The 23661-nt window shown below is 38.6% G+C and overlaps 2 protein-coding genes and 1 long non-coding RNA gene across 3 annotated transcripts in view; 1 reads left to right on the top strand and 2 right to left on the bottom strand.

Annotated features, from left to right (window-relative positions):
- The window catches only part of LOC131107832 (uncharacterized), a 204444-nt gene that overhangs the window by 176380 nt on the left and 4403 nt on the right, over nt 1–23661 (bottom strand). Inside the window, exons 2-3 of the long non-coding RNA XR_009120347.2 lie at nt 19491–19652; nt 17398–17505 (exon numbers count right to left, since the gene is read on the bottom strand). This is a non-coding gene — a long non-coding RNA (uncharacterized LOC131107832). The remainder of the gene's footprint in view (nt 1–17397; nt 17506–19490; nt 19653–23661) is intronic.
- egf (epidermal growth factor) lies at nt 656–23162 on the top strand. Its single transcript, XM_058058114.2, has 22 exons — nt 656–888; nt 9842–10041; nt 10173–10354; nt 12305–12532; nt 12612–12814; nt 12893–13006; nt 14345–14467; nt 14950–15072; nt 15188–15313; nt 15435–15571; nt 16889–17037; nt 17128–17232; nt 17307–17524; nt 17621–17788; nt 18529–18639; nt 18715–18831; nt 18942–19064; nt 19135–19294; nt 19500–19661; nt 22037–22133; nt 22195–22297; nt 22373–23162. Exons 1-22 carry the CDS (start codon nt 762–764, stop codon nt 22582–22584), a joined length of 3288 nt encoding a protein of 1095 aa, XP_057914097.2. The 5' UTR covers nt 656–761; the 3' UTR covers nt 22585–23162.
- On the bottom strand, nt 2474–5698 carry LOC144894909 (uncharacterized). The gene is made up of 4 exons (XM_078788575.1): nt 5273–5698; nt 4925–5080; nt 3968–4060; nt 2474–3073 (listed from the first exon to the last, which is right to left on the bottom strand). The coding sequence occupies exons 1-4, from the start codon at nt 5411–5413 to the stop codon at nt 2765–2767; spliced, it is 699 nt and encodes a 232-aa protein (XP_078644701.1). The 5' UTR covers nt 5414–5698; the 3' UTR covers nt 2474–2764.

Here is a 23661-nt window from a genome sequence, read left to right as displayed (position 1 = left end):
TACCGGTGACGTTGCGGCTGACAATCGGGTAGTCATGAAGGCAATGAATAGAGGTTTTGGTTCCTGACATTTGTTATTTGTTCTCCCAGGGGGAAAAAAAAAGACAAAGAATTAAGGATAATGCACCCATGCCGTTGTTTATAAATTACTCATTCCCGCCAGGGGTCGATAAACTATTGAGTACTGTAGTTCACAACAAAGTTTATTGTCTGATTGTATGATTATATGAATACTGTATGTTATTTAAGAACCATAACCAAAAGGCTACACTACCAATCACATCACTTCAATGTCGCAGACACAGTTAAGTGTCCACATACAGAAGGGACATGGGTCGACGGGGGGAGGAGTGAGGCTGAAATGTTATTGTATAGGACCTTTCTTCGGGCTCAGCCTCATTTCTGGCATTTTCCACATTCTGTTTGAGACTTAAAGGAGATTTCGTTCCAGTGCTGAGATCGCAAGTGCAAAATTTACCATGCTGGTGTCAGGAATTTCAATCTTTGCTTCCAAAACAGACTGGCAGCATGGTGGCCGACATCGGGTGTGAGCGGGATACCACACACTATTTCTACGTCTAGTTTTAAGAGGGGGGGGTTCTTTCGATCTCACTTCTGACGTGACAACACGCTGTCTTCACTGGGTGTCTCGGATAAGGATGCAAGCGGTCCGCACGCAAATGTCGCTTCATTTGGGGAAGTTCTTCTTTACCGGTGCGGTTTGTGGCGATGCCTGAGGAGAACTGAACGGAACGTAGGATTATGTTGGCTGCAAGGATCACGGCAGCCCTGATCTACCTCACCGTGCAAAGCAGCGGAGTGCTCGCCCTGGGGACGGCATGTTGGGATGAGCGGTTGACACGAGCGGGGAGGAACAGCAGCTGTGTTGGTGAGTTTGTCACAGTTCAAATCTCCACGTCCTGGACATTTTGGTTTCGGGTGCCAGTATTTTTGGGCAATCACGGGACACTTTACCAAGTAAAGCAAACACCCCTCGGTTGGATGAAGAGCAGTTACACACCATTGGCAACTACAACAAAAACACAAATTGTTTAACCGTCTCAACAACTGTTACCATAAACTAAAGGCGGCTGGCCCATATAATTGTATTAAAATTGATTATTATTATGTAATAGTACTGTATATGGTATTACATATATTACATACACTGAAAAAAATAACTCATTGGACTAACGAAATTAAATTGTTGGCAGAATTTCCATCCAATTAAAATGTTTAGCCCCAAGTCACAAAAAGTATGTTTGTACATTGTAATATATTTGTGTTAGTTGATCTTGTTCTTTTCCTGTTAATCCAACTCAAATTAATCTAAATGAGGTAAAAAAATATAATTGAGATGGGTCTATCCAACTCTACAGGTAACACAAATTAATTTCATTAAACCCTCCAAAAAATAACGAATTGGACTAACTCAATTAAATAGTAGGCAGAATTTCCATCCAATAAATATGTTTAGACCCAACTCAAAAAAACTATGTTAGCACATTGTAATATATTTGTGTTAGTTTATCTTTTTTTCTGTTCATCCAACTCAAATTACAGCAATTGAGGTAACAAACTGTAATTGAGACAGTTCTATCAATTTCTACAAAGTACAGTTAACACACAGTAATTTAATTAAACTAATGAATAGTTTTTACTTCATTTTAACTAAAAATGTGTGATTAATACAATTAGTCAAATTAATCCCAAACTCCTGAAGAATATACAGTACAAGGAACTACACCTGACAAGAATTTATTTAAAACAAGGGATAAAGCCACATTTCTGTACAACATAGCCAAAACTTCAGCTTTTTACAATAAACATGTTAGAGATGCACTACAGCTTTCCTTCCAAAATTGTCATTATTAGAAATAACAATCCGAAAATATAATTTAACCAGATCAACCACTGAAAGTGCAACCGCTATCATTTGTGAGTTACAAAGTGCTAATATGTCAAATGTCACACTGTCTGCTCATGATGGGCTGAGGTATATTGTTAATATTGGCGTCACTACTAATATGGTACCTTTACATTTCTACTTATGTGCGGTGGACCAAATGGGACAAAATTAAATAAATCAATCTCTAAAGAACTAAATGTGTCAAATAGTTAATAGTTAAATTTTATTATTTCACGGCTCTGGGGTGCAGCGTCATGAATTATGTATCACAAACACCCATCAAAATCTGTGGGTGTGACTAACGTCAATCTGGTCGAATGGTCTGAAGTCCAGAAGTTATACAAACTCCTAACTTTCCCGGGAGTTGGTGAAAGGTATTTTAAACCTTACAGAGTATGTGGAAGCAGGATCTGCTGATCTAGAGATCACATAAGTCAGGGAGTTGGGAGTTATTTCCGCACAATTCATAAACATGCAACCACAACTCCACAAAACAATTATAGTGAAAAAATTAACAACATTATTAAAATAACTAATAATAATTAAATAGTGAAATAATTTGAAATACTTATGTTTCTACAGTAAATGAGCTGATATTTGACTTAAAGACAGTTATTGACGCATTTGATTACTTAATGGTGTATTATGTAATGACTAATTTAAAGATTTGTAAAATTTAACTACCGACATGTAATTATTTAAAGATGCATTTATCTATTTCATTCTGTCCCATTTGGTCCTCCACACTTGGTTTCTTGAGGTAAACAGGTTTAGAAAAGTAGTGCAATTTCAAATGTTTAAACATGTTAGACAACAGGCAACAGAACAAACAATAGGCCAAAGTTCATACCTCCATTTAGATGAACATCTTCATTTTCAACTGCTGTATTTTCACATTGAGTTTGTGTCCATCCATATTCATGAGAATCTTCTGGACAAACTCAAATGTGTATTTTAGGTTGTCTGGATAGCTGAGATCCAAGGCATAGATAAGCCCAAAGAGCAAGGCAAAGGCCACAATGACACTTCTGACATTGGAGAGGACTTTAACTCCTTCAATGACAACCCATATGTTATCAGGAAAGTCACGCTCACCACCTCTGACAACAAAAATGCACATAACAGTTGTTGCAAGATCATTTTCTGCATCCTCAATAGCAGTTGCCTGAAAAACAGAAACAGATATACAGAAAGAATAAGCTCAGGAAAATGCTAGTTTTGAATATTTCATGTTGATGGATGAATTCCTTCCTAACCTAAATACATTTCTCTACAATGTAAATCCAATTAATCCGTTCCAAAAATGTTAAGACAAAACATGTTTTTTATAGTTTTAAATGTGGAAAACAATTGGAAATGTTTATGAATGATGAATGGAAGAAATAAATGAACATTTGAGGTTACTTTTACCTTCACTGTAAAACTGAAGGTGGTGATATTTGATCCCACATTGACAACAGTCACGTCTTCAATTAAGGCAGAAGTAACCTTACATTATGAATTTATTCCTTTCATTGTAGTTTATATTACGCATTTACAATTGTTTTACACATGTAACATAATGTTAACATGGGGTTAACATTTTTGAGAGTCAACCATAGATGGTCAATGTAATGTAGTTCAGTTTGCCAGCCATTTTGTTTAGTTAGCTAATAGGAATTCTAATAAAATTGATGTTTTCTGATAAACATACATCAAGAACAAAGATGGGCAACAATGCATTAACAATACAACAATGTACTGTATGTCAAGGAAGTGAACAAATGTAACAGACTGTAAAACTAATAGATGGAAGGGTAGGATACAATAAGTAAGGTGATGCGTGTTTAAATTAATTAAACCATGACCATTGTATGATAACCAAAACATGCATGCAATTCAAGGAAAAATTGTACATAGATTTTTGACTAATCCCCCCCCCCCCCAAAAAAAAAAAAATTAACACTAACACTGGCAGACACTACCCAATGTTCTGCTATTAATTAAAGAAAACAAAGATTAAACACTGGAACATACTACCAGTGCTAAGACATGCTCTTTTGTTAAAAGTGAAATTTACCAGGTACTCCTTGACGAGGGAAGCTGGATCCTCGTTGAGGTAGATAATCAGGCTCTTCAGAACACACTCCCTCTTCGCATCTATTTCATCACACTGAAACACATGTACATGTATTTGGCTTTAATAAGGGGGACATGGTAAACAACGTAAAAAGCCAGTTGTGGAGATAATGACTTTTTCTTGTTTTTATCAATTACATAGAACATTGCAGTTTTTAAAGGGTAACTGCAGTTTTTGGAATTTTGCCCATCATTCTCAATCTTTATGTGAAAAATTAACATATTTCTTTCCCTTTTCTGTGCATTATAACACGAGAAAACAAGTTAGAATGAGCTAGCTTACAATGCTGTCATTGGGATACAGCTATTTCAACTATGAATACATCAGTCATCTTCCAGTTTTCAAAGCTCATTTCAATTTAAGAGAAATGGAAATACTTCTGCAGACTGAGATAAAAAGTTCAAGTTAATAATTATCGTGTGCTGGGGATCAACCATAATTACACCAAAATGATCAAAAAGCCAAAAAATTTACAATTGAAAAACATGTTTTGACTTTGACAAAAAATAATGCACAGAGTAGTGAATTCACTTCAAATCAATTCATTCATTCATTCATTCATTCATTTTCTACCGCTTTTTCCTCACGAGGGTCACGGGGGTGCTGGAGCCTATCCCAGCTGTCTTCGGGCGAGAGGCGGGGTACACCCTGGACTGGTCGCCAGCCAATCACAGGGCACATATAGACAAACAACCATTCACACTCACATTCATACCTATGGACAATTTGGAGTCACCAATTAACCAATTCCTGTATGATAATTTGCCACTTGGCATTAAAAATTAAATTTCATACCGGAACAGCTGGGATAGGCTCCAGCATGCCCACGTGAGGGTAAGGGCTGTAGAAAATGAACGAATGAATGAATTTGATAACATCAATGTAATTAAAACCCACCTCATCATAGACTGCCAGGATATTCTTCATCTTCTGTCCCTTCGCTCCTCCTTTGGACTTGAAAAGGGAGTTGAGCTTTGGAGTAAAGTGGTCAAGCTGGCCGAAAAACTTTGACAGTAGTGGTTTTGTGGTGATTCTCATGAACTCATCATTCACCTGTGGGAAAAAAAAAAAAAAAAAAAAAAAACTAATTAAATGTAAATACAATCACATACAGCAAGTGTGTGGAACCAGGACCGGACGACCGGACCTAAAGCTAGGAGAAATAACAACAACAGCTGAACAGCTGTCAACAACCCAGTTCTAAACCATATCAAAATGCAATAGTCCACCGTGGTGTATACTTACACCACTCTCCTGAAACAAGGCTGGCCATCGGTCTTTGAAGTCTTCGATCATTGGTCTCTCATCCACAATTTCCAGTCGTCTGTGGGAAAAAGTCTTTTCCATTTTTGTCTTTATCACCACCTCATTGAAGCGTTTCTTCATTTCTGATAGTATACTGATTCGCTCCTCCTCCAGACTTTCTGCAGTCTCGCCTTTTGGGTGCAAAGGAATGTAGTGAACTTCTGCCTTCCTTGGCTTCTTTATACTGGCTGCTGCTTTTCCTTGTCCCTTCCTCTTGTGTTTTAAGGAGTTCACATGAATTTCAGGATCACCTAGCCGCCCCAGTTTTGTCCGATAGTTCTGCAGCTTGTATTTCAGTGATTGTTTCCAACCCCAAAATCCTGTCCTGTTCCCCAACTGCCCCAGACAAGGATGGGCTCTAGTTAAGGCTTCAGCCACCTCTGATAATCTTTGGGATACTTTGTGTATTTCATTATTTCTTGAGCCAGTCCATCAAGAATTTGTCCTTTAAGTTTTGGTCCTGGGTAGAAATATGCGCCATCTCTCTCAAACTCATCATTTTTCAACTGCAACTCCAACTCAGCCTCATATGAAAACTTTGGGACCACAAAAATCTTAGGCCAGCAGGAGCACTTGGAGAGCTGTACTTGAGGTGATGATTGTGGTGTTGATGTGTGGACTGTATCATCACTGCTGGATGAAGCCAATGAAGTGGTTTGGGGTAGCAGGGAGTCGGGAGATGTTTCAGGAGGTGAGGTTGGGTGTGGATTCAACTGCCCTGGGTAGGTTCTTCAGGCAGCATGGTTGTCGTGCATATTACCTTCACTGTGCCTTTATCTTGAACATCTGACATATCTGTTAGGTTCATGAAAGCATTGAAGTCAGAATCCATATACTGGAGGCGGAAATCTTCTGCCAGCTGAAAAAATGTCTTTAACGTTGTTTGGAGCTCTTCCACAGTTGCTGGAAGTCCAGACACCAGGGGTAGTCTTCTTGAGTCGGAGTCATCACCGAAGATGATTCGCAGAACAGCAGGACATGTCATTTTCAAACACTTCTTACTCTGTGAAAAAAACAAACAAATGTGTTTTAGATTAAAAAAAATATATGTTGTAATTTTAGCACATCTATCACTGCAAATAAGCTAGGACTACCTCCTTTCACTTGTATAGTGCTTTTCCACCTCCAAGGCTCTTTGATACTGTTAGCACATTTACCTACTGATGCATCAGGAGCAAACGGGGGTTTAATATCTTGCCCAAAGGATATTTAGAGACATGGGAGGATGGAGGATCAAACCCACAACCTTCAGGTTGAGAGACAACCACTCTACCTCCTGAGCCATGTTGCCTCCTACAGTCAACATTAGGGCTACTCCTAGACTATAATACTAAATGAGGATGAAAAAAGCAGCATTATAAGTTGATCAGTGGCTGATTATTAAAAATGGTACTAACCTCTGACAATGATTAATCTTTTCAATATCAACATCCGCAAACCCCCAACCATATACTCAACAAGGGGATCAGGTCAGCCTCTCCAGTGCTTGATGAAGATAGCTTACTCCAAGGGCAATCGGTGTAGGGACATGGATATCGATAACTACCTCGAAGATGCCCATGCACCTGCCTAAAATGTTTCAACACCAAGTACCTGGTATCCGCTTCCAAACTGCACTCTTTGCAAGTCCACATTTATGAACCTATAAAACAAAAACAACAAATCACACACAGTAAATTAATAGTGTAGATAAATTAAAAAACTATATACCTAAATACTTACAAACTGTGAGAGGCTGCAAAAAGAGAGCTTGGTAACACAGCAAACCATATTGAACATTGAGCATCCATATTGAAAATAGGACAATGAAATAGTGACGTGCAGTACTAAATCCAGGTCAAAAACATTTTGCACCATCAGATTTTACTGAAATTTCATCTGCAGATAGATATTGACGTCAATTTATATCCTACACACTTTTTATCTTGTCCTGAAGCTCTGATTCATTAGTTTCAAAGGCTTAATGTAATGGACTTAATATTCAAAGTATTCTTTTCAGATTATGTGGTCCAACACACAGTATATTTTAAATTGAAGCTTTACCAAACGAACATCTATATATCTTTTCCTGTGAAAGAAATGCATTTTTACCGATGTCCCCTGCACGGACTCGCTTGCATTGTCAGATTTTAGCATCGCTACACACTTGTCGGCTCAGGCTAAATATGCCTGGGCAAGTTCACAGCAAGCCTGTAAGCAATGACATGCACACGACATGCATGAATGAATGCACATAGTCTTCTTAGCGGACTAGATCCGCTAATAACAAAAACATGTCCACCGTACACGAAACTGCAACGCCATGTTGTTTGAATATACACAATACGTCAGTCTATAAGCGCGCCCACAGGCCCTGCCGTAGCTTGTCGCCGTGGCGTGAAAGCGAGAGCAAAGTACTTGCAGCAAAGTAGCAATGCTAGTGTTAAAATGAAGGGATAACTGCCTTTTATTAAAGTTATTGGACAACGAACTTCGCTTCGAAATTAAATAATGGTTGAATACGTTTGTAAAGCGAACCAAAAGAAGCAAGCATGCACACAGTATAGTCAGAACAATGGCGGTGGCAACTCTAACTTACTGTCCTGCTCAACAACTAACCTCCAGAACATTTCACAATACTAAAATATACTTACCCAAAACACAATGTTGTTTTCCCTGATCCAACGACGCTGACTTTGTAAAATTGCTGAGTCCCAAAATGGCGGACGCGGGTGCTCGCACAAGTAGGGAGAGAATGGCCAAGGTGTTTAGGGGCGTGGTCTTGCCCCGACACAATATTATGGTGTTACAGGTCCAAATGAGATTCTCTTCAGTCACACTTCTTAATTTTTATTGAATTTTATTTGAGGTAATACATTTTCACTGGACTAACAATATAATAATGTGTTACCTCTAAGAAGGGCTTGAGTCTGTTCTTTTGTGTGACCCATTGTTTTTGTGTTACAGGTCCAAATGAGATTTACTCCAGTCAGACTTATTAATTTTTTTTTTAGTTTTTACTGTAGGTAATATATTTTCACTGGACTAATAATATAAAAATGTGTTACCTTTAAGATGGGCTTGAGTCGTTTTTTTGAGTGTATGGAAATATGATCTCAGGGAAGAAGTACATTTGAAACACTTATACTAGGACTACGTTAAAAAGCCATAGCATTTCAGTATGTGGAATCAAACTATGGAATGGATTGAGTAAGGAAATCAAACAATGCACAACGATGAGCCAATTCAAGAAACAATCGAGCAGTTGATGTTTGCTAAATACAAGGATGAAGAGTCTTGAACCAGTCATGATGTGCTATACATATCACTATATTGACACTTACTATGGTACCCATTATGGCATTGGATGCTCATATCACCTAGTACTTCGTACTGACAAAAACATAAATAAAAATATTTTTTTTTTTTTTTAACTATATTAGGAAAGCAGGAAGTGAACAAATGTAACAGTTACTGATTGTAAAAGTACCAGATGGAGGGGTAGGATTTAATAAGCTTTGCTTCTTCCTACTCCTTTTGGACATGTGGAACTGTGAACTGATTATGTGATGCATTCAATTGTAATCTGATGCATGTTCAAATGAAATTAAACCATACCATTACATTCAAGACAAAAAGGTTACATTTCCTTTGTGAGCATATGTTAATTGCCGATTGACAGGTGTGCCATATAAAATCTCATATAGGGGGGCCACGTTGGGGCAAGATCTGCCACAAACACATGTTGAATTAAACAGCATAATTTGCAAATAACCCACGTGTAAGTGAATAGTTCGGACACTATGGCTGGTGCAGGGACAATTCACTGACTTGACCTCAAAACTATGCATTAGTATGTTAAAAATCCAAAAGAGGAATGTTGGGAATGCTGATCAAAACAACAGAATAAAAAAAAAAAAACCTTAAGAAACCTAGAAAATATGTGTTCTCCACAGGCAAAAGGTGATATATATATTAATATTTAAATCAATTCATTTATATCTGCTACTTGGTATGGTATACTAGTATATCGTCATTCTATGCCGCTATTGGCAATTCAGTGAAATGCAATCAAATGCCAACCAACAGACCAAAATACAATTGCAGAACTGGAGCCCACAGGTTCAAGAACAATGTTGACCATCCTGTGAACCCGTCACTGGCCAGACATGTCATTATGCTGTTTATGTCTGGTGTTGCTCATTGTTTTCTTCATTCCACAGCGTCAAGCGCAGTCACCGTGGTTGCACATAAAGTTATATTAGCATGATAAGACAGGCAAAGCAAACGCAGCCCGCTATATGTCAAGGTTTGACAACTACTAAATAAGTCTTCTTCTGCCATCATGGTTGAATAGAAGGTCATTTTGTGCATCTATGGATGCAGTGATTGAAATGAAGACCAACAAAAATAAATCACTATGATTATCAATGGACATTAGCACTGAGCTAGCGCAATTATTTTGAGTCTTTATCAGGAACATTTTGCAGTAGCGATACAAGGACAGCTAACAAATTGTTTTGTGCTAAGCTCCACAGCCCTTCCTCATATTCGGCCATGGAAATGCCGTACATAGAATGGACCTGGACGGGAAAAACCACCGGAGTCTCATTTCCGGGGTGGCCACCTCCATCCTGCTTGATGTCCATTTCAGAGAAGAGATACTTTATTGGGCGGACAAACCCACGGGTATCATTTACAAGTCATCCATGAGAGGCGTGCACAAAGAGGTGATTATGGAAAAGGTTATCTTTGCTGGTCTTCGTCATCCATGAGAGTTGGATGAATGTCAACTGAACTTAAATCGGAGAAATTGGCTGGCTTGTTTCTTTGGTAACATCATGTCCTAAATGTTCTGCAGATACTGTACTCATCCGAGGAACACATCTCAGGTCTCGCGGTGGACTGGATGTGGAATGTTATATATTGGACCAGCAAGGACGAGGGAAAAGTCAAGAGAATGGACACTAATGGGAAAAATGACAGCACTCTTGTAAGACACTTGACTCAGCCAAGTTCGATTGTGACTGACCCAACAAAAAGGTAATGCACACGATGACATGACACGTTCTTTGGCCTATCCCAGTTATCTTCAGACGAGAGGCCGGGTACACCCTGGACTGGTCCCCAGCCAATCACAGGGCACATATAGACAAACAACCATTCACACTCACAATCATACCTATGGACAATTTGGAGTCGCCAATTAACCTAGCATGTTTTTGGAATGTGGGAGGAAACCGGAGTACCCGGAGAAAACCCATGCATGCACCGGGAAAACATACAAATTCCACACAGAGATAGCCGAGGGTCAGAACCAACCATGATAAGTGATTTTTTTAAGATTCTTTACTTATAAATATAATATTTTTGTAGTTACAGCATTACAAAATCTGTTTACTACCTTCTAGATAGGAGTTTTAACATTATAAGAGCCCTTTAGACATGGAATAACACCCCCACAGTCACTCATGTTAACCAATATAGTAAACATAATAAGAGAAAATAGGACATAAATTAAGACATACTACAGAATCACAAGTTTACATTAGGATTTCCTTATAGTGAAGGATTTCCTGCGGTTGATATTGTGTTATTAAAGTAATAGTAGTGTATAGGTATTTTATGTTTTTGCACAGTTATTTATATTTGTATACAGTTACTGTGTAAACTTTATGGTTATTTAAATTGCTTGATATTTGATGATTGCTGTATTTATAGTTTACTAGTATTACTGATACTTAACTTGCTGATGCAGGGAGGTGCCATATAAAGTCTGGCCTAGGGTGCTGCATTGGGGAGGTCTCTAAGGAAGACCATATTCAATGAGGAAGAGCAACGGCCTTGAACCACTGGATGGCACTACTCCATCCTAAATTGGAAATAAATGCTGGAAGACAAACAAAATAAATATATTAAGAGCTGATCTAATATAATGCCGGTATAGAGTAACCATCATTAATATACAGTAAAGTCTCGTTATATCGATATTCTCGGGAGTCGGAAAAAATACCGATATAACCGGACTATCCATATATCCGATCCTGCGCCGAACTGCATTAAAAGTGGGCGGATCTTTGATATGGCATGTAATTTTCTCCTTGAGTTGATGGATTGCGTATCTAGCATGCTTTTGTACTACAATAAATTTTGTACTACAGTAAATAAAAATAAACTTACGCTGTAGTGATTACCGGTTACCGGGACATAATTCACCCCGGAACTATCGATAGGGAAGGTGTTGCCACCCGGAGGGGTAGGCGCGAGGGACGGGTGTTTTCCGCTGTGTGTGCTGCACTCTGGTGGTGGAAGTGTGAAAAATAAAGTTGACTGGAAGCAGCCGTTCGCCGTGTTCTTTTTTGGTATTGAAATCCTTGAGCAAAGATTGATTTAAGCTGCTTTTGTATCGATATAAGCAGACCAAATTGGCTGGCGGGAGATGACAAGGGCATCGTAGTAACCGGATTATCATAATAACCGGGTATCGTACTAACGGAGCTAATTATATCATAAAAGACTAGAAATTTGCCGGGAAATGAAAATAGTATCGTAATAAGTAGTAATTCGTTTTAACCGATATCGATATAACGAGACTTTACTGTATAAACAAAATAAAATGTAATGATGATATTTTGTATACAAAATCCAAAAACAACCATTCCCACTCACATTCATACCTATGGACAATTTGGAGTGGCCAATTAACCTAGCATGTTTTTGGAATGTGGGAGGAAACCGGAGTACCCGGAGAAAACCCACGCATGCACGGGGAGAACATGCAAACTCCACACAGAGATTAAAATTGAACTTGGGTGTCCTAGCTGTGTGGCCTGCGCACTAACCACTCGTCCACGATGCAATCCTATGGAATTTCCACCTCCCCATTTTAAAAATATGCATATAATAGAAGATCCTCATAAAGATATCTGCAGGTTTGGAGAACATGTTACACCATTCAATGTCATTTCATCATTCAATGAGTGTATTTTGTAGGTTTCTGTTTTGGTTATCTGGTGGAACGACCCCAAGTATCCAGCGCTCTGATGTAACAGGACAGAGGAAAACAACACTCATTAAGATATCGCAGCAGTTGAAGGCACTGTCAATCGACCACAGAGACAAACGACTGTTCTGGGTGCAGTTCGGTCTGCAAGGAGAAAGCGCCATCGCCTCCTCTGACTACAGTGGCAAAGCCTTGCACATCATAGATCAGCCACTTCAGTAAACACACCACCGTTATTATAAATACATTACATTTTATACTTATCTGCTTGACTTTTTTTTTTCTTCTTTTGGTCAGGTTTGAATCCCTGGGAATATCTTTATTCCACCAGTACATATATTACAGTGATGCTGCAGCTCAAGCGATAAAAAAGGTGAACAAGTACACAGGCGGAGAACCAGTGGAGGTCAACATAAAACACATGACAAAAGTCCCGGTTGATATCAAAGTAGTCCATGCCGACAACCAGCCAATGGCGGACTCGCCGTTGCTGCCTCAAGGTCACAGCAACACTTTTCTAAACATTTAACTGTAAATAAAAGGCAAATGTATCATGCTAATGCAGTATTGTCAAACAGGATGCAACGAAAGAAGTGGCGACTGCATCAACGCGTGTTCGAGTGGCACAGAACAGGGAGTTTGTAAGTGCAGTGACGGATTTGCCCTCAGCAAGCAAGGATCTTACTGTGAAGGTAAGGTTGCATGACGGTTTCTGGTGATGCTGCACCAGATTTATTTTTAAAAATAGCATGTCACTGGAATCCATGCATGTAAATATGCCACCTCGTGGTTCTACAGTAGATATAGAGATAGTGGTGCGAGTTGATGACCCTCTGTTCTGCTATGCGGGTGAATGCTTGCTAAGCTTGATTGTTACGATACTGTAAAGATACTATAACGATACAATACAGCCATTTTCCAAAAGACAACCCCTTCAGTATTCAGTACCAGTCATTTTAGACAACATTGACTGGTTGACTATTGTGTTATGTGGTTATATAAACATGGAATGTACCAAAAAGAAAGATTAGACTCCCGTCTGTCATCGGAAAAAAATTTTTTTTTTTCCTTTTTTTTTTTTTTTTTAAATCAACAGCAGAACATAGGTAAGTTTCAGGAAAATATCAGTTCCCAACTAAAAAAGGTAAAAGTATATTTCAAGCATAGATTTCAGAAATATTTTTTGTGACAGGTCAAATATCTAGACCACTATACCACAACATACACAACACAAAATAATTTGTTTACAAATACAACATGAACTATTTACAATCACATTTCCCTACAATACCACAGCTCTAGAAAATAAACGATAAGTTCCTAAATTGACCAATTTGACTCTGTGTGATTCAAGATTGTTACGACACTGTAACGATACTGTAACGATACGATACAGCCATTTTCCAAAAGACAACTCCTTCAGTATTCAGTACCAGTCATTTTAGACAACATTGACTGGTTGACTATTGTGTTATGTGGTTATATAAACATGGAATCTACCAAAAAGAAAGATTAGACTCCTGTTTGTCATCAGAAAAAAAATGGTTTTGTTTCCTCCTTTTTTTTTTTTTTTTTAAATCAACAGCAGAACATAGGTAAGTTTCAGGAAAATATCAGTTCCCAACTAAAAAAGGTAAAAGTATATTTCAAGCATAGATTTCAGAAATATTTTTTGTGACAGGTCAAATATCTAGACCACTATACCACAACATATACAACACAAAATAATTTGTTTACAAATACAACACCATGAACTATTTACTATCACATTTCCCTACAATACTAAACTCTGCACGCTGCATTTGTGTTTTTTATATACATATGTTGTTGGAATCAAACATTAAACATATAACTACGTCTTTGGTATTGAATGAGTTAAGTGTCCAAAAACTATTAGTCCAAGTACTTGGCGCATAAGAGAAGTACAAATTGCAGAACAGGAGGGTCAAACCCTTTACCTCGAACATAACATGTTGTTCTGACTAAGTCATTAAGGGCATCCACTAACTCGGAACATTTTTGTACCATAGATGTGAACGAATGCGCCCACTGGAACCACGGCTGCTCTCTTGGTTGTGAGAACATTCCAGGTTCTTATTTCTGTACCTGCCCCGAGGGATATGCCCTCCTCCCGGACAAAAAGACGTGCAGAGGTATTTATCTGAACACTATTTGTCTTCATTTCATAGGTAAAATCAGGAAATTTGTTTAAGTCAAAGTCTATTCAGCATACCAATAACAGTATATCTGTCATTTTTATATAGCTTAATAAATTAAATAAATTAATAGAAACATGCCAAAGACATGTAATCCAAACATATATTGTATTATTTTGTTATTATTTCACACATCGCTAATAGTAAACACACCGGGTAACACTATACCACGCACACCATGCGACCCCCCACCCCCCTCCCACCACACTTTCACCTATTCCTATAGGCTTACAGCTGACTTCATAAAGGGATTTTACCACAAAGGCACATAAGGAGCTTGCAGCCAATTGGACTCCAGGACAGGCAATACCTGCCGGATCCAAAAATAACACACGCACATGTAGTATGTATATTTTCAGCCATCTTTAAGAAAGGCTACATTTCACTGATTTTTTTTTTTTTAATTCTTCTCTAATCAGAGATCATAACCTGTGAAGGCAATGCCACTGAATGTGGTCACGGTTGCCTAGCAACAGACGAGGGTCCTGTGTGTGTTTGTCCAAAGGGGTCTATATTGCAGGAAGATGGGCAGGCCTGTACAGGTAAAAAAAAGTCATGAATCAATACAATATAGCTGTAAAGTTGACATATAAAACCTATATTAATGACTACAAATCCATACAATGCAGTCTGTCATGTAACATACTGCTGTTGCAGGCTGCTCATCTGCAGACCGAGGAGGCTGCAGTCAGCTGTGCACACCAGTAGCAGCCACTAGGTGGCAGTGTGAGTGTCTTCCAGGCTACCAGCTCCACCAAGACGGGAAGCGGTGCATTGCCTCAGGTGAGTCATGCTATTATTATACTCAGCTGCTGTAAACAAGGGCAAGCCTAAACACCCCTTTATCCCCTGCTAAGCTTTTCTCACACAATCAATGTTGCTTTTTTTGGATTTTCTGCATCAGGACCACCACCGTATCTGCTTGTTGCCAGTTTGGTGGGCGTGCAAAGATTAAATACCGATGGCACTGAAGGCCAAATTGTTGTGGAGGAGCCCAGAGGTGCAATCATATCCTTGGACTATGACCCTATGCATGATAAAGTAAGAAAAACATGAATAATTGTCTGTATCTGCAGTATTAGTAAGAGGATTAATACTGTATCGAGGTGTCCAAACTTTTTCCACCTGATTGCCGCACACTTAAAGTCAAAGAATTTGGGGGGAGAGAGGGCGTATTTCTTATTTTCTTTGTCACACTTAAATGTTTCAAATTTAAATATTAGTTAACGACAACACAACTGAACACAAAATGCCGTTTTTGCATGCAACTTTTTTTTATTAAGGGAGTAAAAAAATCCAAAACAAAAGTGATTGCCCCCCTAAAGCTAATAATGGTTGGGCCACCGTTAGCAGCAACAACTGCAATCAAATGTTTGCAATAACTTGCAATGAGTCTCTTCCAGCGCTGTGGAGGAATTTTAGCCCACTCAATCTTGTTGAGGTCATGCCACAAGCATCTCAATAGGATTAAGGTCAGGACTCCAGAGTCTTCATTTAGTTTTTCTTCAGCCGTCCAGAGGTGGACTTGCTGGTGTGTTTTGGATTATTGTCCCGCTGCAGAACCCATGTTGGTTTCAGCTAGAGGTCACCAACAAAGGGCCGGACATTCTCCTTAAGGATTTTTTGGTAGACAGCAGGACTTATGGTTCAATTTATGACAGCGTCATCACACTACCACCACCATATTTTACTGCTGGTATGACGTTCTTTTTCAGACATGGGGAAATTACTTGTGGGCTCTTGGTTCAGTCGGGTAATTTTGGTTGAGCGGCCACTCCTGGGAAGGTTCAATACTGTTCCACCACTGATTCGCTGTAGTCCTAAAGCTTTAGCAATGGCTTTATAACCTCTTCCAGACTGATATCTCAATTAATCTCAATTAGTTTTAAACAGGGGAAAAATCAGTTTTTCACACAGGCCCATTTTTTTTTATCCCTTAATAATAAAAAGTTGCATTTAAAAACAGCATTTTGCGTTTATTTATTTCTAATTGTGTAAACAGGCATGGATATATACTTATCTAAATTGTTGTTTTATTATTAGTCAACAACATTTAATTCTTTGTGCTTTTTTGCATTTTAGCTGAGGTTTTTGTTTGTTTAATTTTAATGTGAAAAAGGTCACACTTTGGACACCCTTCCTGTGTTTGTTGAGTTTAGTTGTGTGGTAATACAGTGACACCTAGTGGACAAATGTTATAACGCAATGATCTCTGCCCTTACACTTATATTAAAGTTTTGCTTTGATCAACACCACTACAGATCTGTTAATTCAACAACAAAACAATCTTGTGTAAGATTAAAGTGGCCAATGAGAGTACTGTATTTCATGTTTACATTTTACAAATGCATTTTAAAGGTATACTTTGCCAGCACGTCCCAGAATGCAATTGAACGGGCTGACATGAATGGTGAGTCCAGGCGTCGTCTCGTCTCTGACTATTTGGGCTCAACCAATGGACTGACTATCGACTGGATCCATCGCAAGTTGTACTGGACTGTTCCAAGGTGTGCTAGATGTTTTATTACTCAATCAGCATTGATTAATATAGTTATTCTTCATAATAAACTCGTGATATGATGTTTTTACACTTGCAGCCAGTCATCAGTGGTCAGCAGCACCTTGGATGGACTCAACAAAACAACTCTTTTGAGTGACGGACTTGACCAACCAACATCCATCGTAGTTCATCCTCTAGAAAAGTCTGACAATGTTGTCCCTCTCTTTTTGAAAGAAAAGAATATACTGTGTACCGACACTCGCTTTCTTTTTTGAGGAAGTTGTTCTGGGCGGATATTGGACTACACCCCAAGGTGGAAAGTTCCACTCTTGAAGGGACGGACCGTACGGTAATCGCAAGAACTGACCTCGTATCTCCCGGCGGTCTGACTGTTGACTTCACGGAAGACCGTCTGTTCTGGTGCGACGGGTCGAGGGTGGAGACGTCTGCACTGGATGGTTCCGACCGACGGATCCTGTTAGAGAACCAAGTAGGTGAGGTTTTCTCAACGTCCCTTCAACTGGCGGTGTCAATCAAAAACAAACAATCCAACCCCATAACGCTGGCCTTCTTCTTCTTCTTCTTCCCAGGTCGGCCGTTTGACCTGGCCGTGTTTGAGGACAGGCTGTGGGTGCTGGACAGAGAAAACCAGCAGCTGACAAGCGTGCACAAGAGGACCGGGAGGAAGCTGCAGCGTCTCCATGGAAACCTGGCCCAACCAGCATCCATAGTGGTGGTGCATCCGCTTGCTAAACCAGGTAAATATCATACCTGGTTATATAATATATTATATATACATTAGAATATTATATAAATATATAATAATAAATTATATATTAGAATGAATTATTATTAATTAATAATTATACATTAGAATTAGAATTATATAAATTATTATAATTATATAAATATACAATTTATTATTATATATTTGTATAATTATTTATAATTATATACAATTATTTTATAGAATTATAATTATATAATTTATAATTATATAAATATATAATAATTATATATTATAATTAATTAATATTGATTAATAATTATACATTAGAATTATATTATATAAATAATTATATAAATTATTATAATTATATAATATACAATTCATTATTATATATTTGTATAATTATTTATAATTATATAAAATTATTTTATAGAATTATAATTACATAAATAATTATATAAATAATTTATAATATATAAATATATAATAATAAATTATATACAATAATATATATTTGTATAATTATAATAATAATTATTATTATAATTATATAAATAATATAATATATACATATAATAATAAATTATATATTTATATTATAATTATTTGTAAATAATTTATATAATTACTTATATAATTATAATTATTATAATAAATATATTTTATGTTATATAATATGCCAATATCGGCCTATAATCCAATAGTTGTAACCATAAACTGTCATACACGTGTAAAAATTAGGTTAACCAACAATTGTTTGATTTCTAGAACATGCCCATGAAGAGCCTGCACTACCAAACAACACAACTCTTGGTGATGAGACCACGCCTCCCAACCATGCGGATGTCGAGTCAAGGTCATTCAACAAGATGGTCTCAGGTAACAACGGAAAGTAAAAAAATGTTTGTTTGGTTCTGAGTTGAAATGATGAGTTTGTCCCGGGGTCTCCATCAGACCAGTACAAGTGTCACACGGCATCATGTGGTCCCAATGCCAACTGCCACCTGGATGCTGGCAGCCCAGCATGCTCTTGTGTGAAAGGCTTCACCCGTGATGGAGACATGTGTGTGGGTGAGTAAGTCAGTCCTGAGATAATCAATCCACGTCACGAGAATCAAGATGGACGACATAATGTACCGGTGTCAAATGAATCAAATTCTGTTTATATTTCTGTCGACCAGATACTGACGAGTGTAAACTGGGAAGCCATGATTGTGACCAAAACGCAGACTGCCTAAACACAGAGGGTGATTTTCTCTGCAAGTGCCAGGCTGGATACCATGGCAACGGGCAGACATGTCAAGGTGTCTGCATTGAATTGTCATACTTATGTCTTTAATGTCATTCTAACATTTTTTTATTATTTAATTTCAGCTCTACATATCACACCACCATCAGTGACGACAAGCAGCCCTGCGGATGTCAATCACCAGGGTAGTAACTCCGTGGAGAGTTGTCCTTCCACGCATGAGTCTTACTGCTTGTACCAGGGAGTCTGCTTCTACTTTCCGGAGATGGACACCTATGCCTGCAAGTAATTTACTTGCATGCACTGTACAATCAAAACTGAAGTATAAATTAATTTCAACCACTAGGGGTCGCCATTGTTCCATTTAAGCTTCAAGAAGGAGTAGGTTCAGGAAAAGGTGGCCACACTGGCAAAACTGAACATTGTCACCTTTACAAAGACGATAATGTATGGAATATAATAATGAGTAATGAATGTTAACCTGTTGCAGTTGCGTGTCAGGCTACATGGGTGAGCGCTGCCAGTTCAGCGACCTGGAATGGTGGGAGCTTCAGCAGGCCGAGAAGGAGAAGAGGAGAAATGTGGTCATCGCAGCCTGCATGGTGGTTCTTGTTTGTCTGCTGTCCATCATTGCCTGCGTCACCTATTACAGGTCAGAGGATACGACATGAAAGCCACAGCAAATTTACACCTCCATAATATAGTAATCATTTCACCACTTAATCCGTAATCAGGCTGCATGGCGGACAAGTGGTTAGCACGTAGATGTCACAGCTAGGAGACCCGAGTTCAATGCCATCCCTGTGTGGAGTTTGCATGTTCTCCCCGTGCATGCGTGGGTTTTCTCCGGGTACTCCGGTTTCCTCCCACATTCCAAAAACATGCTAGGTTAATTAGCGACTCCAAATTGTCCACAGGTATGAATGTGAGTGTGAATGGTTGTTTGTCTATATGTGCCCTGTGATTGGCTGGCCACCAGTCCAGGGTGTACCCCGCCTCTTGCCCAAAGACAGCTGGGATAGGCTCCAGCACCACCTGCGACCCTCATGAGGATAAGCGGTAGAAAATGAATGAATATTATAAAGTAACTTTCAAATATCAAAGTGAAATCAGTGATTCATTGAAAACAACTACAGGAGTACTAAAATTGTGGACCCTGTTTTTTAGTTCATAATATCTTTTAAAAAAACACTAGAATTGTACTTAGACCCCAGCCACGGCCAAATAATCCTAATCCTAATCAGCACCAAATTATGTCATTGAATCGGAGAAACCAGTAATGGTTATATTTCATTTGAACATGCATCAGATTACAATTGAATGCATCACATAATCAGCTCACAGTTCCACATGTCCAAAAGGAGTAGGAAGAAGCAAAGCTTATTAAATCCTACCCCTCCATCTGGTACTTTTACAATCAGTAACTGTTACATTTGTTCACTTCCTGCCTTTCTGATATAATAAAAATTTATTTATTTAAATGCTGTGACAAGACATGATGTTTTGTACACTAACGTTTTTTGGGGGGATTTTATGGATTGAGTAAGACCCTCAAACAATGCACAACGATGAGCCAATTCAAGAAACAATACAAGCAGTTGATGTTTGCTAAATACAAGGATGAAGAGTCTTGAACCAGTCATGATGTGCTATACATATCACTATATTGACACTTACTATGGTACCCATTATGGCATTGGATGCTCATATCACCTTTGGTACGTGACAAAAATAAAACTAAATAAAAAAACAACCTTAAACTATATTAGAAAGCAGGAAGTGAACAAATGTAACAGTTACTGATTGTAAAAGTACCAGATGGAGGGGTAGGATTTAATAAGCTTTGCTTCTTCCTACTCCTTTTGGACATGTGGAACTGTGAACTGATTATGTGATGCATTCAATTGTAATCTGATGCATGTTCAAATGAAACAAAACCATTACCAAGTTTGCCTCTAATTGTTTCACAATGTTTAAAAGTAAATGTAAAATGTGTTTATATGAAGCAAAACCCAGACAAATTCTTTGAAATTTGCGAAATTAAGACTTACAATGAAGTATGATATGATACATCTCATGTGACATCATGCATTATGACAAATTTGACTTTTGAGGTTCCGTTTTACATTGTTTATGAGGAAATATAAATATATTTTAAAGAACATTTGGATGGGTTTTATTAGAAATGTCTTGCGTTCTAAGTTTAGGTGCAACAGCACAGATCATCAATGATGGAGTTCGGGAGAGTCTATCAAACTTGGGCATGCATGAGCCATGATGGCGGGGGTCGGGGGTACCAAGTGAATGGCTGCATGAAGCTGCCGTGTAGTCGAGTGTGGAGCAGACATCAACAACACACTGGAACATCGGCGCCCTTTCATTTCCACCCGAGCTTTCACTAAGTAGCTGATTTGCTTTGCTGTTGTTTTACTGGCTTATGGACAAGACTGTCAGCATTCTCCATTCGACTCCCCCTCCCCTCATCCCAACCTCTAGACTTCCGTCCTTACATTCGCGGTCAAGCCCCCCCCACACACACACACACACACACACAACGCCGGTGGAAGTGGCACGCTTTCAATTACATGCTTGGTTTAGCTTGTTCTACAGCAATTACACATCAAAATAGGCCATTTCACAGCGACAAAATGGAGGCGCTGAGGTATGACACCAGCAGGCCGCCAATAGGCCAGCTTCAGATTGCATTCCGCACTTCACTGCAAGTGCACTTGTGCGCTCTTTTTGAGTTTTGGCGCTTCGGTGTCTTGTTATTGACGGAGGAGAATCTTTCGGTGCATAGTGATATGAAGCACAAAGAACTAGCCAGTTTTTAAAGCTCTTGACTTTATAAAGCCTATAAACGCATCACAAGCACTGGAGTTATTGACTTAGTCTGGATGTAAACATATACTATTGTAGGTATACCCATTGGTCCTTGAATATCCACATTTAATTCATTGTATCACTTAATTCAAGAGGCACAATAATAATTAAAACATATTTTAATTCGCCTTCTCTTGTACTAAGACCTGAAGGACTTTTCAGAAAGCAGCCCTCGGTGGATAACGTGAGTGAGACCAGTGTGACGGAGGACGACGTGTCAGAGAGCATCAACGTGCCTCAGGTAAGCCAGCTAACAAGCTGATGACGGTAGCAACAATCAATGAATCTGTGCAACTCTGCAGATCTACACAATGGTGGAAAACCACCCACAAGGAAGCTGCGCTCTCCCTGACATGTCTCCCTGTCCCAAGAGGGCGGTATGTCCGTCCTGCTCTTCGGAGACAGGTACCAAGACAAAACCAAGAAGACAGATTGTCTCTACATGCCATGAAACCACAACAAATTCAATTTATTCCTCAGGAGAAAACCAGACTGAAGACACGGGAACGTGGTCCAAAAGCAACAAAGGGTACGAGTGTTCCATGGCATCCTCTGTTGCCAGGGAGACCAATCAGACCCCCCCACTGCATCACACTAGTCAGTCACCGAATGCAAACACCTCTATGTCAATGACGGTGGCAAGTGTTCCACATATTTCCGGTCCAGAGCCATCTGCTTCTTGTACAGTATAAAGCCTGCATTTCCCGGTTTGTACACTAGGGGGCGACAAATTCCCATTCAGAGTGTTGAGCTGCCCAATATTGGTTGAGCCAAGGCACATATTTGACATAGGAAAAATGTAGAATAGCACTCCACCAAAGACACTGTGATTTATTCTTCTCTTATGAATGGCAACAGTTTCCTGTTCTTGTCATTAATTTGTTTGAAAGGTTCAGAGGAAAATCAGAGCATTTTTTTAATAAGAAATAATGCAAATCAAATGAATGAATCAGTTTAACAGACAAAAACAAACATTTTGTATAGAATAATTATAGTTTTACAATGACAAACCAGTCATGGATGACTCAATTAGTTTGGTGTGCAAAAGTGAGGTTAGAAGCGATTAACTCGTATTTGTATTGAATGGGATAACACAACCACATTCCAGTATTTGTACTTCATAGGAACGTACTCTTTTTGCAATACTTGGCCAGTTCTGATTCTAATGTATTTGATACTACCAGTAATTATAATCATGTTGGACAATAAAGCTTTTGCACTGGTGAACCCAACAATAATAAAAGAGAAATTGGTGTATTCCTAATTTAAAGTGTGCACAACTCTATTTGTACATTATTTTTAGCATCTGTGATACCCAACTGTGACATGAAACGTGTTTTTACTTCCATCAATAAAATTATAATCACAAAAATGTGCTGTTATTGACTTGACTTGACTTGAAACTTTTTTTTTGTGTGGATTTTACAAAAAGTCAGCGAAGGATTCGAGTTTCCCTCTTTTGGGGGTCTCAAAACCCCCAAAACAAATAAAAATAGCCTTTGTATATAGCCCTGTGTCACTTCAACTTAGTTGTTTCTTTAATTGATTGTATGGGGACCACAATGCATGTTTCCCCATCTGCTGTCAACCTTATCAACAAGGCCCGGAACCCCCACCCCACCCACCCCCGGACACTCCTCACCCCACCACATTGACATACACTCTATGCGTTACATTAACGCTCAATTTGGACTCTTTTGCAATAATAATCAGACTGTGCTTACGGTATAACAAACAAAAACAGACTGTGTATATATATTTATACTGTA

Source organism: Doryrhamphus excisus, linkage group LG23 (assembly GCF_037039965.1).
Source record: "Doryrhamphus excisus strain RoL-2023G ecotype Guam linkage group LG23, RoL_Dexc_Guam_v1.1, whole genome shotgun sequence".
Lineage (NCBI taxonomy): Eukaryota > Metazoa > Chordata > Actinopteri > Syngnathiformes > Syngnathidae > Doryrhamphus > Doryrhamphus excisus.
Note: the sequence above shows the minus strand (reverse complement) of the source record. Positions and strands in the feature narration are given on the sequence as shown.